This window comes from Vigna umbellata, chromosome 1, assembly GCF_029865625.1.
Source record: "Vigna umbellata cultivar VRB3 chromosome 1, Vumbellata_1.0, whole genome shotgun sequence".
NCBI classification, from domain to species: domain Eukaryota; kingdom Viridiplantae; phylum Streptophyta; class Magnoliopsida; order Fabales; family Fabaceae; genus Vigna; species Vigna umbellata.
This window is the reverse complement of record NC_142165.1, coordinates 12,739,479-12,752,194: the sequence shown is the minus strand read 5'-3', so window position 1 is coordinate 12,752,194 and position 12,716 is coordinate 12,739,479. Positions and strand designations below refer to the sequence as shown.

General features: G+C 31.5%; 1 protein-coding gene and 1 long non-coding RNA gene across 2 annotated transcripts; both read right to left on the bottom strand.

The window, feature by feature from the left end:
• Positions 1-766: 766 nt before the first annotated feature.
• Positions 767-3,350, bottom strand: LOC148204679 (uncharacterized). Its single transcript, XR_015783655.1, has 3 exons — positions 2,795-3,350; positions 2,600-2,686; positions 767-1,028 (listed from the first exon to the last, which is right to left on the bottom strand). It is a non-coding gene; the product is annotated as an uncharacterized LOC148204679 (long non-coding RNA).
• A 488-nt stretch (positions 3,351-3,838) lies between these two features.
• Positions 3,839-9,416, bottom strand: LOC148204678 (putative galacturonosyltransferase 15). The gene is made up of 6 exons (XM_088095559.1): positions 8,940-9,416; positions 7,761-7,804; positions 6,489-6,638; positions 5,388-5,969; positions 4,710-5,012; positions 3,839-4,532 (listed from the first exon to the last, which is right to left on the bottom strand). Exons 1-6 carry the CDS (start codon positions 9,142-9,144, stop codon positions 4,233-4,235), a joined length of 1,584 nt encoding a protein of 527 aa, XP_087951685.1. The 5' UTR covers positions 9,145-9,416; the 3' UTR covers positions 3,839-4,232.
• Between the last annotated feature and the right edge of the window lie 3,300 nt (positions 9,417-12,716).

Here is a 12,716-nt window from a genome sequence, read left to right as displayed (position 1 = left end):
TGTGAATTTGAATTTTAAGTTAAAAAGTAAAGAAAATTTAATTAAAACATTCTTGATTTGAATTGACAAGTGTTTTTTGTTTCACGGATGTCATCTTTCCTTTATGAATATATAAAGGCAAAAATAAAAATTGATGTAAAGTGTGAAGGGAGGTGTAGATAGCATGGGCCGGAATGAATTTGACACCTAAGTATTACAGATTGGGCTTTATTTGGGCCTAATATTTTATCAAACCCAAAACTCTCTCACCCGTAAGACCAGCTCCAAAGTCAAAACACAAACTAAGGCAGAGTAATCCGAAAAGTGTGTTTTGTTCAAAAAGCAGCTATAACGAGATATTGTTTAGGAACAATAATTAGTCATTTAAATTAATTATTTACCGTAAATTTGTAAATTTTACTCTAAAAGAATTTTATAAAAGATCACTCATAAAATAAATATGTTGGGGGATTTTGTATGATGGCATTGGATCATATTCATTGAAACTCCGAAATAGTTGATCTTATAGGATTATCTTTATAACATCATTGAACCTGTATAAATCAACTTTAGGATTCAGTTGTATATGTTTCTAAAATATCATAAGATCATTAAAAAGATACTATATATGTAACCTAGTTAGTTTATAGTGTTAAAGAAAAAAAAAAGGTTGAGAAAATGTTTGGTTATTATAATATAATTTCCTTATTTATATTTGTAACATCCCAAAAATACAGTAATAAACCATATAATAGAATTAATTACATTTAATAATATATCAGTTCAATCTTACACTAAAACGATGCATACATACGGCCGAACGGCCTTACATAGTGCTACAAACTAAACTGTATAAGATAAGCAATATTTGACCGAACATTTTACAAAACCAACATCGAACGGTCATACAAAACGAAAGAAAAAGGTGATCGAACGACCACCTTACTAAATAACTAAAACTACTAACCGAACGTCCTACTGTTCGGTCTTCACTTCTACCTCTACCAAATTCTCTTCTTCCAACGCCTCTTCCAGCAGCGCGTCTCCTTCTGCTCACATCCACACGGATGATCATTGCAACGACAAGACGAACGTACAAGACGAGACAACACAAGGAAAACACAGGGTAAGCTTATGTAATTTAATTCAAGTATAAACATACACTTCAAGCAATCAAACGCACAAGGCAAATCCAGTGTACGTAACATATAATTCCTAATACTAGACTGACTGTCCGGACTGTATGAAGTCTGTGTAGCTACGACGTTCGTGCACCCGGGTGATGTAGTAACTGAAATACTCTCATCAGCTGCCACCCGAGGTTAGTCCTATCTGTCCAAAGTACCCCTAAGGACTAGGACCTCCTGCCGTTCCCACACATGACCTACCATCCTCTACGTGAGGACGAGTACTCACGGAACATCAGGATGAATCGACAGCTTAGCATTACCACAGTCATACTTTACAAATTTCAAATATTCACTCATGAGTTGTTCCTCCCCGGAACACTCGTTCAAAATCCAACATTTTCAATCCATAACACATTCTTAATCATTCTTAACTTCATCTCTCATTATCAATTTTTCTCAAATTCATCTTTCATTAGTAATAAGTTAAATCTCATCTTTGTTCAAAGATTCTTACGGATACTCGATACCGAACGTTCGATCCTCACTCAGAACGAGGATGAACACTTGGAACGAGACCGAGAGGTCTCCAGTTCTAGAATAAAATAAGACTGAGAGGGTCACTAATGGATTATGGAAAGAAACCGAAATCAACTGCATATCGCAAGAATGACTAAACCGTACGTTACTTAAAAAGTGAGTCAATTAGATGAACTGACCCTTAAGAGTTCTAACCGAACGCTGAAAAATACTTAGTTTATTTAAATTTTACATCAATAAATCTGTATGCCAGTCAATGACCGAGCACGATAGAGAAGAAAGTTCTTATTGAAGTTGGACGAACGTCATTTTCGTAAAGATAGATTGTAAGAGAAACGAGTACGAATGCTCAGTGTAAGACCGAGCGCTACTCCGTACGAGCATTTGGGGTGAGACCAAACACTTACTTAGAACAAACACTTGGTATAATGCCAAACGTTATTAAGCTTATAGAAAATGGGTTTGATTAATATAGTCATATACTATTTGAGTGGGGTTTACGAATAATCAAGATATACAAATACATATATTTACCACATTCAGGTTCATCACCGAATACTCAGATGCAACTACGCTTGGCCGAACGCTCAAGCCCAGTACTATCACAAGAAGACGCTCGTCCTCAATTAGAATTCTTTCCAAATGAAAGAATTCAATTTCAAAAGAGTCTACTAGAAACACCGAACGGTCAAAGACCGTTCAATGACGAACGTATATTATCATAGGAAATTTCATATTCAGGAGTCATTTATCTTCAAGTCATTTCTCATTACATAATTTCATAACTTTATAAAATTCATATCATAATCAATTTGCCTACTTCGTATAATCCATATCAACATTCATACAATCCAAACATATCAATCATCATGCATTATTTTCATTTCAGTCCATTAACAATCGTTCATTCAACATAATACACATACAGATTAAATTAAATAAGCTTCCCTTACCTCTGAGCGTGAACGATCGTCCTAGAGACAGGATACGCTTCGTCTGACTACAGATCTTTGTACCCTGACGTTCCACAACTCTTCAAACTAACCAAACAGCCAAAAACCAATAGTGGTTCAGACAAGGTAACAACATGCAACCGATACTTGGTTTGCATGTACCAGAGAACGGACGGCTAAAGATGGGAAACTTACCAGTTCAGAACTCGAAGCTGTTCGGTTCAGAATGAAGCTCAGGGCGCCGGAAACGACGCTTCCACGGTGCCTGAATGGTGATCGGAGAAAAGAAACGGTAAGATTTCTTAGAGAGAAGGGAGAGTTTTCTAGTGAGAAGGGAGAGTTTTCTAGTGAGAAGGAGGAGAATTTGAAAAGATCAGAGTTTGGAGGAGAAGATGCATGCAGAGAGTGGGACGTGATTTTTCTAAAAACTCAGTTTTGCTTAAGACGAACGTCCGCTCATCTGCTGACACCTGCATTTCACTATCTGATTTTCGAATCCTCGTTGCTTGACACCTGGCGTCCGTTCAGAGGGGTTTTGGGTGCGTTTTAATGAGCCTAACGGGAGTGGCTTTGGGTGCGTTTAACGAGGCCTGACAATATTTAATTAAACTTAAATATTGTATTTAAAGTTTAATTATTTTTTGAATACATAAATGTATCTTTTTTTTCTTTCATTTCTTATAGTAATTTTTTTTTATATTTTTAGTTCATCTATTATTATGATAAAAATATATGTACTTTAATACTTTAAAAAAACATATACTTATCATTCATTTTAATAATATAATAGTATATTAATACTTTAAATTAAAAAATTAGAAAATATAATTAAAACATACATATATTGAGTGTAAAGTGGTTGGTTTTTATTGATACTTAAAATATGGCTTGAATGTTGAAATGTAAAATGATTGATTGTGATACATTTTAAGGTTATCATGTTATATATTAATTTTATGTGTTATTAAAGTGAGAATTACTTGTTATTCTAATGGTTTGTCGAGTATTTACACCATTATCATATATTTTAATCCCTTTTAACGTTTAAATAGGATAAGATTCATCCTTTTCAGCTTTTCACAATTACGCTGGAAATAGATAATATCTAAAATGGTTTAAAGATCAAGCCCAAATAATTAATGTAGAAAATATTTTTTTTAATAAAGTGTAAGGAATTTGAGAACCCTTGCTATAAACTTAAAAGCCAAGAAAGAAACTTAAAATCCAACAGGATACAAATGCTGTCTACTAAGACGATTAATATCATAATTTTATAAAGAAATTACATTTCATACTTAACTGCTGTAGCTTCTTCTGGCAGAGTATTTTCATGTATAGAATAATTAAGCTATTTGTATATGTATGGACGATTATATATATGCATGAATGCATGTTACAGGGACTGAAGGCAAAACCTTCTTCTCTCTTTTTTCATGCATTATTCATCATTAGAATTTTTCATCTCGTGAGACTTTTTTATTTTTTTCAGATTTTTCATAAAATTATAATTTCTTATCTATATTTTTTTTTTAAAATTACAGAAAAATATTAGTAAAAAAGTCCCACAACTATGAAAAGTTCTGATAATGATTATTGGTGGTATCTGAAGATGAACTTTGGATCTGTAATTTCTTCACTCTATAATGCTACATTTCCTAATAAAGTTATGGGAGAAATTTACGTATCTATTCCATAAAGTTCGAACCTGAGGTAAACCAATTTCGAGCCAGGGCTTTGCTGGGCCATTGAAATGAACAACAGAAGCACCTTCAACTCTCTCTAAGCTATTGCTCATTTCTTCTTCTGATCGATACTCATAACCCAAATCAGTGACCAGCCATAATGAATCTATGGGCTGCACTTCACCCTCAAAAGCAATCAAAGCAGGTCCAACAACTCCAGGATTCCACAATGTCAACCCAGACTTCACGTTCTGCAACAAACCAAATCGTATGCATGTAGTTTAATATCATAATCACAAAATTAACAGAACTAAACAGCACCCTTCATGATATAATGAATTTAATGAATATCTAAAGCACAATATTTCTTTCTCTCTCTCAAACATTTATGAATGCAATCATACATGAACGCCTCGTACAATACTTACAAGCTTCAACCAGTAATGATAAGTCTCAGTAATATCGGATCTCCTCCAAGCTTCAAGATCAAATATATTCACGCCAAAGAGCCATGCACACTTGTCACCATCAAAGTTGGATGATATGATAGGATGCGAAAAGTTCAAGAAGTTGACGTATTTGTTTCCACGGCAGCAGCTATTCTCACACCATGACTTGAACACGGAACCACTCACTTTGCCATTAAGATCTAGTTCCCACAAAAAAGATATGTCCTTCTGTACTACAACATCATCGTCCACCAGTACAACCTTGTTTAGATCTGGAAACAGCTGTGACGGACCACAAAAATCACGAAACATGTCAAGTTCTTACTAAGTCCTTAAGACAGCACAAAAACCTTGACACTGCTGCAATTACGGTCGCTGACATTTTTTAAAACCTTGACATTTTTTGCCTTGGTCCATAAAATTCACATTATGAAACAGTCATGAATAATCACTGAACATTTGTTTTGTTTAATCTCTAAAATCATAGGAAAGGTTTTATATTGAGGTAACAGTGATCTCATATCATTCCTTAATATATTGCAGATATTTGTGGTGGCAGACGCCACAAAACCCTTGAAACGCTGACACCATTTTCAAAATCCTCGATGTTAGGGCTAGCAAGAAAAAATAAGAAAGAAAAGATAACTAATTAGTTACCTCAGGGACATAGAGACGGAGTTGATTCAACGAGGAAAGGCTGCTTGGCATTAAAGCTTCTAAATATCTGTTATCCTCTTCATTGTGCTCAAGCTCCTTCTTTTTATAGTTGTTGTAGTAGTGCTTCCAAATTAAATCATTAGTTTCCAGCATCTCTGTGACACCATCATTCACTTCTTTAGACCAATCATATTGGTGTAAGCCCCTAACCTCAATAACTGCTGAATTAATAGAGTTGATGGCAAACCAGGTGTGCATCGGAGTATAAGTTTTCTTGTCGGTGACAACGTGAAAGACTAATCTTCCAGGGTTGGCTGAGTTTTCAAGGGTGGAAGCTACAACAACTGAAGCTGCAAGGACGTTGTCTGTGAGGAGAACTATGTGGTGAAGTGTAGGGTCAACAAGGCGAGAGACATGTAGAGGAGAAGGTAGACGAGATCTGGCCATGGCATTTACAGTGTATTCTTCAGCCAACTTCAGACAAAGACAGTGCAAACCTTTGGGAACTCCCTGCGACGCTATATACCAATTAAGTGACTCCTTCTTTCTAGCTGATTGCACCTCACGTTCCATCTCTGATAGCTACGTATACATATCAACATAATCAGTGACATTTCTAAGTGTTATATTAGTTAAATTAGTAAGTATTTGTATAATTTTACTTGTTTTTAAAGTTCTCTGTCAAACGTACTTATAAGAATATGATTCCGCTTCCCAAATAATTTAAGACCTAGCATAGCTCAGATGGATTTTGCCATTCATAGTTGTAAACAACGTTGTGTTCAACACAACAGTAGCAGTACAGTACAAGCTGCATGGCAGTCCATAATTGAAGGAAGAATTACATATAGAATAATAGTTAATAAATGACAAATGTAAAAGCTAAAGATATTTTCTAAACACTGATTTTTGTCTCACCCCTAAGGTTTCTTAACCTATATTCGATATATCGAAAATTTTCAAAAGAGCTATGAACTCGATGTTTATATTATTTTTAGTCCATTGCAAACTACCTTCTGGTGGATCAAAAATTATGGAACAGTGAATGATACGTAGTTATCTTAAGAAGAAGTGGCTAAAATAAAGTGGATATTTGTGTACCGTGGCTTTGGTCTTGAAAGCAAATGCCTTAAGGTCTTGTTTGGACGCCAACACTTTGACAAGCTCGTTAAATGACTGTGTTCCTCCTTCATTTGCCTTATTACCATCATTTGCCTCTATTAGTGCTCTGGTCAGCTCTTCTCTCAGTTTCTTCATGCATGTATATACACACAGTATCATCGTAAAAACGGGAATGAAAGTCACGGGAATGTAAAATATGAGTTCTCATTACTCATTATTTGTCCATGCATACATTTTTTTTTACTATAAAAATTTAAATGCATTATAAACTTCACTTATTTACAACATGTTATTATAAATAAAAGCATTCCTCTTCTTTTATCAAAGTGTTTAAGTTTTTCCAGTCAGCTTTATAAAATATTGAGATAGCAAAACTGTTTTATAAGGATGTAAAAAGCAAGTACCTGGGTGATACTTTTAATATTTGAATTTACGTCTAATAACATACCATCTTAAAAATTAACACCGTAAAATTTAATTTTACGTTACAAAGAAATTATGAAGATTTGATATTTTATTTAATATTTTCTAAGCATGGCAATCTAAAAATTAAAAAAGTTCTAAGGACAACGGAAATGGAAAAGTACTTATTATTATCAAAATACATCTCTGAATCTTTGTAACCAAATTTCTGAAGTTTAATTTATTGAAATTTTGTATCAAACAATGGATTACAGTTGTTTTGTTGTGACCTATAATTATCATTTGAAGTCTCTCTTCCAATATCTTATCTTGCCTTATTAATTTTAATTAATGTCATTACCATATTTGAACGCCCCGCGAATGCCTATGGCGGAGATTCTGAATCTTTCACGTTCTTGTTTATAGTGCTCGTATTAAAATCCAATACTAACATGTTATAATGTTTACTCTTCCTTCAATATAATTAGACTTCAATATAACATTAACTAAATAATTCACACACTTAATTATATATATGTATCTATATTAATAAAATAATATAGCAAAATTAATTATTCAAATCATATTAGGAATTATTCATGACTGCACATTTTAATAAATACGAAAGTTAAAAACTTGAAGAAAATAACAAATATATATTTTAGTGTCCTGATGATTTCATAAAAATAAAACATAAAATATTAATTTCAACATTATCCAGCTCACCCTAAAACGAATTAATGATAATAATTTATTAAAATAGGTTATTCAAACAATACGTGTTTATCGAAATAGTGATATGATACAAAATGTCCATCAGAAAGGATTAAAATTATAGATTGGCTCTACCAGATTGTCGTCACCTCCGCCGAAAAATGTCGATCCCACGCAATCTGTGACAATTACAATGGTCACAAATGTGAGCTCATTTTAAAGATGATTTTATCTTTAATCGTTCAAGGTTTTTTTTTTTTGTCGTTGAAAGATAGAAGAATGGAGGAGACTTTGAAAACTGTGTGCGTCAACTTTCGTTTTATATAAACTGATAAAAATAAATACATAATATGATACATTTATAAAGTAGATTGTAATTAATTTGATTCCAATCGAATACTTTTTGGTATTTTGGAAATTAGAAATGGTAAGACATTATGACCTAAAATATAAAAATCAATTATTGATTTAGATTTAATACTGATTAAGAATTATTACACATTAATAATTTACAATATTATTAATAGTTAAAAGATAAATCTAAATTGCACTTAATATTATAATGATTATATTCTTTCATTAAAATTAGAGTTTTACCTGACTGACATATATTAACCTTTAAAATCAATTTTTATTATTTCTTATTGAGGAATAGTACCAAAAGCATTTATAACGCTATTCCAAAATATTAAAGATATCCATATACATGAAACTTAAACTATTATTTTCACTTTTTTTAGTAAAAGAAACATAACATTTTAAAATGCAAAACGTATTTAAATAATACTATCATTTGAAAATATAATAACTGATTTAAAGTTTCGACATTTTTAATTTTTATATTTTCGTATTTAAACTGTGTACAAAATTTTTTTTTATCTAATTAAATTGAAACAAAAAATGTGAATGCATGTGTTTAAAAGCTCCAATTATACAAAACATATTCAATGCATTAAAAAATATACTTCTCATTAAATAATTCATTTAAAAAAGTTTCCAAATAATATTATTAAAGAAATCATCAACAGAATTTTAAAAATGGTAAATTAAAAACATTATGTTTGACGAAGAGGAGAAATGGAGAAGAAAAATAAAATAGTAAATTTATGCATTTATTATCTTGAAAATAAGTTGAAAGAAGAGGTCTTCTCCATCATCATATGGTGCGGTAGGTCGTTACAGATTCGGTGGGACTTTTTTCAACACTCAAATTCATATGTACTTTACTTGTCCCACAATTAGGTTAACCGTTAAAAAAAAAGCAGATATAATTCAAAATTATGAGCGAAAATTGAAAAGGAGTCGGAAATTTACCAAAGGTGGAGCACGCCGCAGAAGATTCCACCACCAAAACAGCTACTCTCACAAAGCCCAGCAGCAACACAATTCCGAGAGCCACCACCGTCCGGTAGGAAACCCGGCGACCGACGATGGTGTCGGCAGGAGCAGATGTCTTTGCGGCGGATTTGGTAACAGCGACAACTCTTTTTATCTCCTTCGCAGATACATAGAACTTCATCTTCCGAATTCCATTCGTCTCTACCGAACTTTTTTCTTAGTTCCTCCAATATCAAATCAGCACCAGATCTGAGCCACTTACACTCACAAGGAGATGTGCGTGTTGCATTCGCATGATTTCAGGGTTTCGATCGTTTTTTCTGTGAGGACGACGAAAAGAGGATATTGAATCGAATCGAATAGAAATGAAACGAGGTTGAGTTCTTAGGGCGATAAGAGAATAGTTGTAGTTGCAGACAAAAGAGCTAGAAAGCGAGTGGAAAATGCGAAAATCAAAGTCGCGGGAAATGATTATATTGCAGAGACAAGTTGGTGTTTGAGGGGATTTACAAACTCACTTTTGCCACTGCTTTTCTCCTTATTTACTATTTTGACACTCCTTCACCGACACCTCTATTACGTGCTGTGGCCACGAATTCTTTCTTTCAAATCTTTTTCCTATTACCACTATTTTCATTTTCTGTATTTCTCGATTAATAAATTATTATATTTTTATTTTATAATAATTCCTCTTATTTTCCATGTAACAAATGATAGTACGATGCCAAAAGCTGTTTACTAACTTCAATTAAATTTAACCATTTTCTTGTTACAAGAAACTCCCAAATCCTTAGATTAATTTGCAAATATTCAATAAAAATCAATATTTTTTATTTAGATTATAATTTATTCGCTTACAATTTTCATTAAAATTTCCAAATGATACAGTATGCTAAATGTAAACTTGTAATACTGTATTTTGGAAATCCAATGAATAGTTGACAAATAAGTACTGTCACTGTACCACTTTAACTTCTTTATCATTTTCGAAACTAATGTTGACAGGTCGGTGATTCTATCTGAAAGCTCCACGTGTTGTTCCATTTTTCAATGTAGAATTGTGCTCTTGTAAATCATGGCAGTATTATTGAATTGTATGAGCGGAGTGCAATAACGCGCATGACTGAATAAGGGTTGAAAACGATCATAAGCAAAATTTAAGTGCTAAATATTTTTATTTTATTTTAGAATAATTATTAGTTATTACTAAAAGATTAATACAGTAAATAAATGTAGGACATTTCCATAAATTACGAAGGTTTTAAACTACAAATTTTAATATTTTTTTCATAAGTAATACCTATCTTAGAAAAAGTAGCCAAATTTATATTCAGAAAATATAATACATATTTATAATAGTAAACAACATTTTAAATTTCTGGTATGTAAAGAAATATTTTAAACTAGTTGGAAATTTTATAATTAATTGAAGTTGCTAATTGACTGTCAAGAGCTGGACAACTTGGCATGGATTTTATCAATGTTCTAGTAATTAACAATTGAGTTTTGGATGGAGATATGAGAAGGAAGGAATCTACCCCTTAGTGGTTTAATTATGATTAAATTAGTAATACTTAAATAACAGTGAACAAAAATAAAATAATATCTATAATTTGTAATATTAAAGAATAACTCATAATACTTGAATTTAATAACACATAATGACATTTATTTCCACATATAACTAATATAATATCGGATTAGAATTGTTTCAATCATTGTGATTTTGTGTTTTTAATTTTAAGAAAATTATATAGAAAGGTTTTTTTGGGTAAACAGGTCCAAACAATATTAGCCAACTAATTAATTATAAAATTAGTTCTATGACAGTTTTTCTGTAAAACGATGAGTAAATGAACTGGTTTGATAATGAGTTTCTGTTTGAATCAGTCTAATCCGACTATTTATTTTTTAATATATATAATAATAATAATAATACAAAAACGTGATTATTTCGTTTTGTTTAAACATTCGTAAAACTATCCTTTAAGGTAGTAGTACTGTTTTCATCTTTTCACATATAAAACTATTTAAAAAATCCGAAATTTATAAAACTGTTACAGGATAAATTAATGCATTAAAATTAAAAACATAAATAAGGTTGATAAAACAAGCCTAACTTAAGGAATTAATCACATATGATTCAAAGTCTGATTTCAAAAATAATTAACTAAATAAAAATAAGCTAATAACAAGTTGATTCATTTACTCTTTATACATTAATTGAGAGTTTCACGAGAAAAATTGCAGACAAAATTGTTGTGCATTTGCAGGCATGATGGCAAAAAGGAGAAAACAAAACTTACAAACTGAGATTGAAAGAGAAGAATAACAGACACAGCGCTATGAGAAGATAGATGAAAAGTATTTTGATTAATGTGAAAAAAAACAATACAAAGATATAGGCGTTAATGCCTATTTTTACAGAGAAAAAGAGAAAAACAGAAAAAAAATAAACAGTTACACATAACAATAAGTAGTTGGTTAGGGATGATGATCAGGAAACCGAGCGTTGGAATGAGGAACCGAGTGGTGAAAGATGGAACCAAGCAGTGGAGATGAAGAGCCGAGTGGTGAAAGATGAAACCGAACGGTGATGAAGAACTGAGTGGTGGAAGATGGAATCGAGCGGTGATGAATGAAGAGCAAGTGGTGAAAGACGGAAGCATGAATGAGACTGAGCGGTAATGAGTATGATGGAGACCGAGCGATCGATAATTAAGTTGAGACCGAACAGTAATGAGTATGATGGAGACCGAACAATCAATAATTAAGTTTTTGAATTCTGAAAGAGTTTATCTTCTATAGTAAACAAATGTCGAATTGATAGAATTGTTTAGTTATTTTTTAAAGTGCTTAATTGTTATTTTGTAGTGTTTTAATCAATTTCATAAAATAATGTTAGATTTTTGTCTGCTTTTATCAATCTTTATTTATTTTAATTATACATGTTATGAATGTAGGAGACACAAACAAAATTGTTTCAAGTAGTATTAAAATTTTTAAATAAATAATAATGTTATAAACAAGTTGTAGTTTTTTTAATGTCAATTAGATGAAAATATTAATCTATAAACCTAACCTAGAGTAAGGTTAAAAAATATAAATATATATATATAGAAAATAGACTGGAATATGAAATAATTTTAACTTAGGATGAGACCAAACTGGGCAAACATAACATCAATTTTATGGGCACCTCTCATACCTATATTTTATCTAATTATAGTAATATTGATCTAAGTTAATGATGATTTGCGTGTGAAATATCAGTAACTTGTTATTGAACGCAAACTTAGAAAACAAATAGTGACTGTAGGTTGGATCTTACTACACTGGGGTTTTATCCCAACCAAAAAAATTATTACTAGTAATGCGTGTTTAGCCAAATTTTGAAAAAACGTAGAGTTCTAAAACTTACGGTAAGTGGTAGTGGTTGTATACTTAGAAAACTAGATAGTGCTGCAAAATCAACCCAAATATAACACTGCATTTTGTAATATGTAAAAACAAGAGGAAGAAAAACAAATGTACATAAAAAAAAAAAAAAAAAAAAAGCGTGCTATTCTTTTTTGCGTGATTTATCTTCTTCCTTTTTTTTAATGTTTTAATTACAATAAACAACAAATAAAGTTATATAAAATAAAAATGAAGGTTATTCTATATATGTAGAATTAGGTATATGGTTTGAGTTAAAAGATGGTTCATTTTATCTGCAAAAAGGTTGTAATTGACTGAAATGCTAGTTCATTT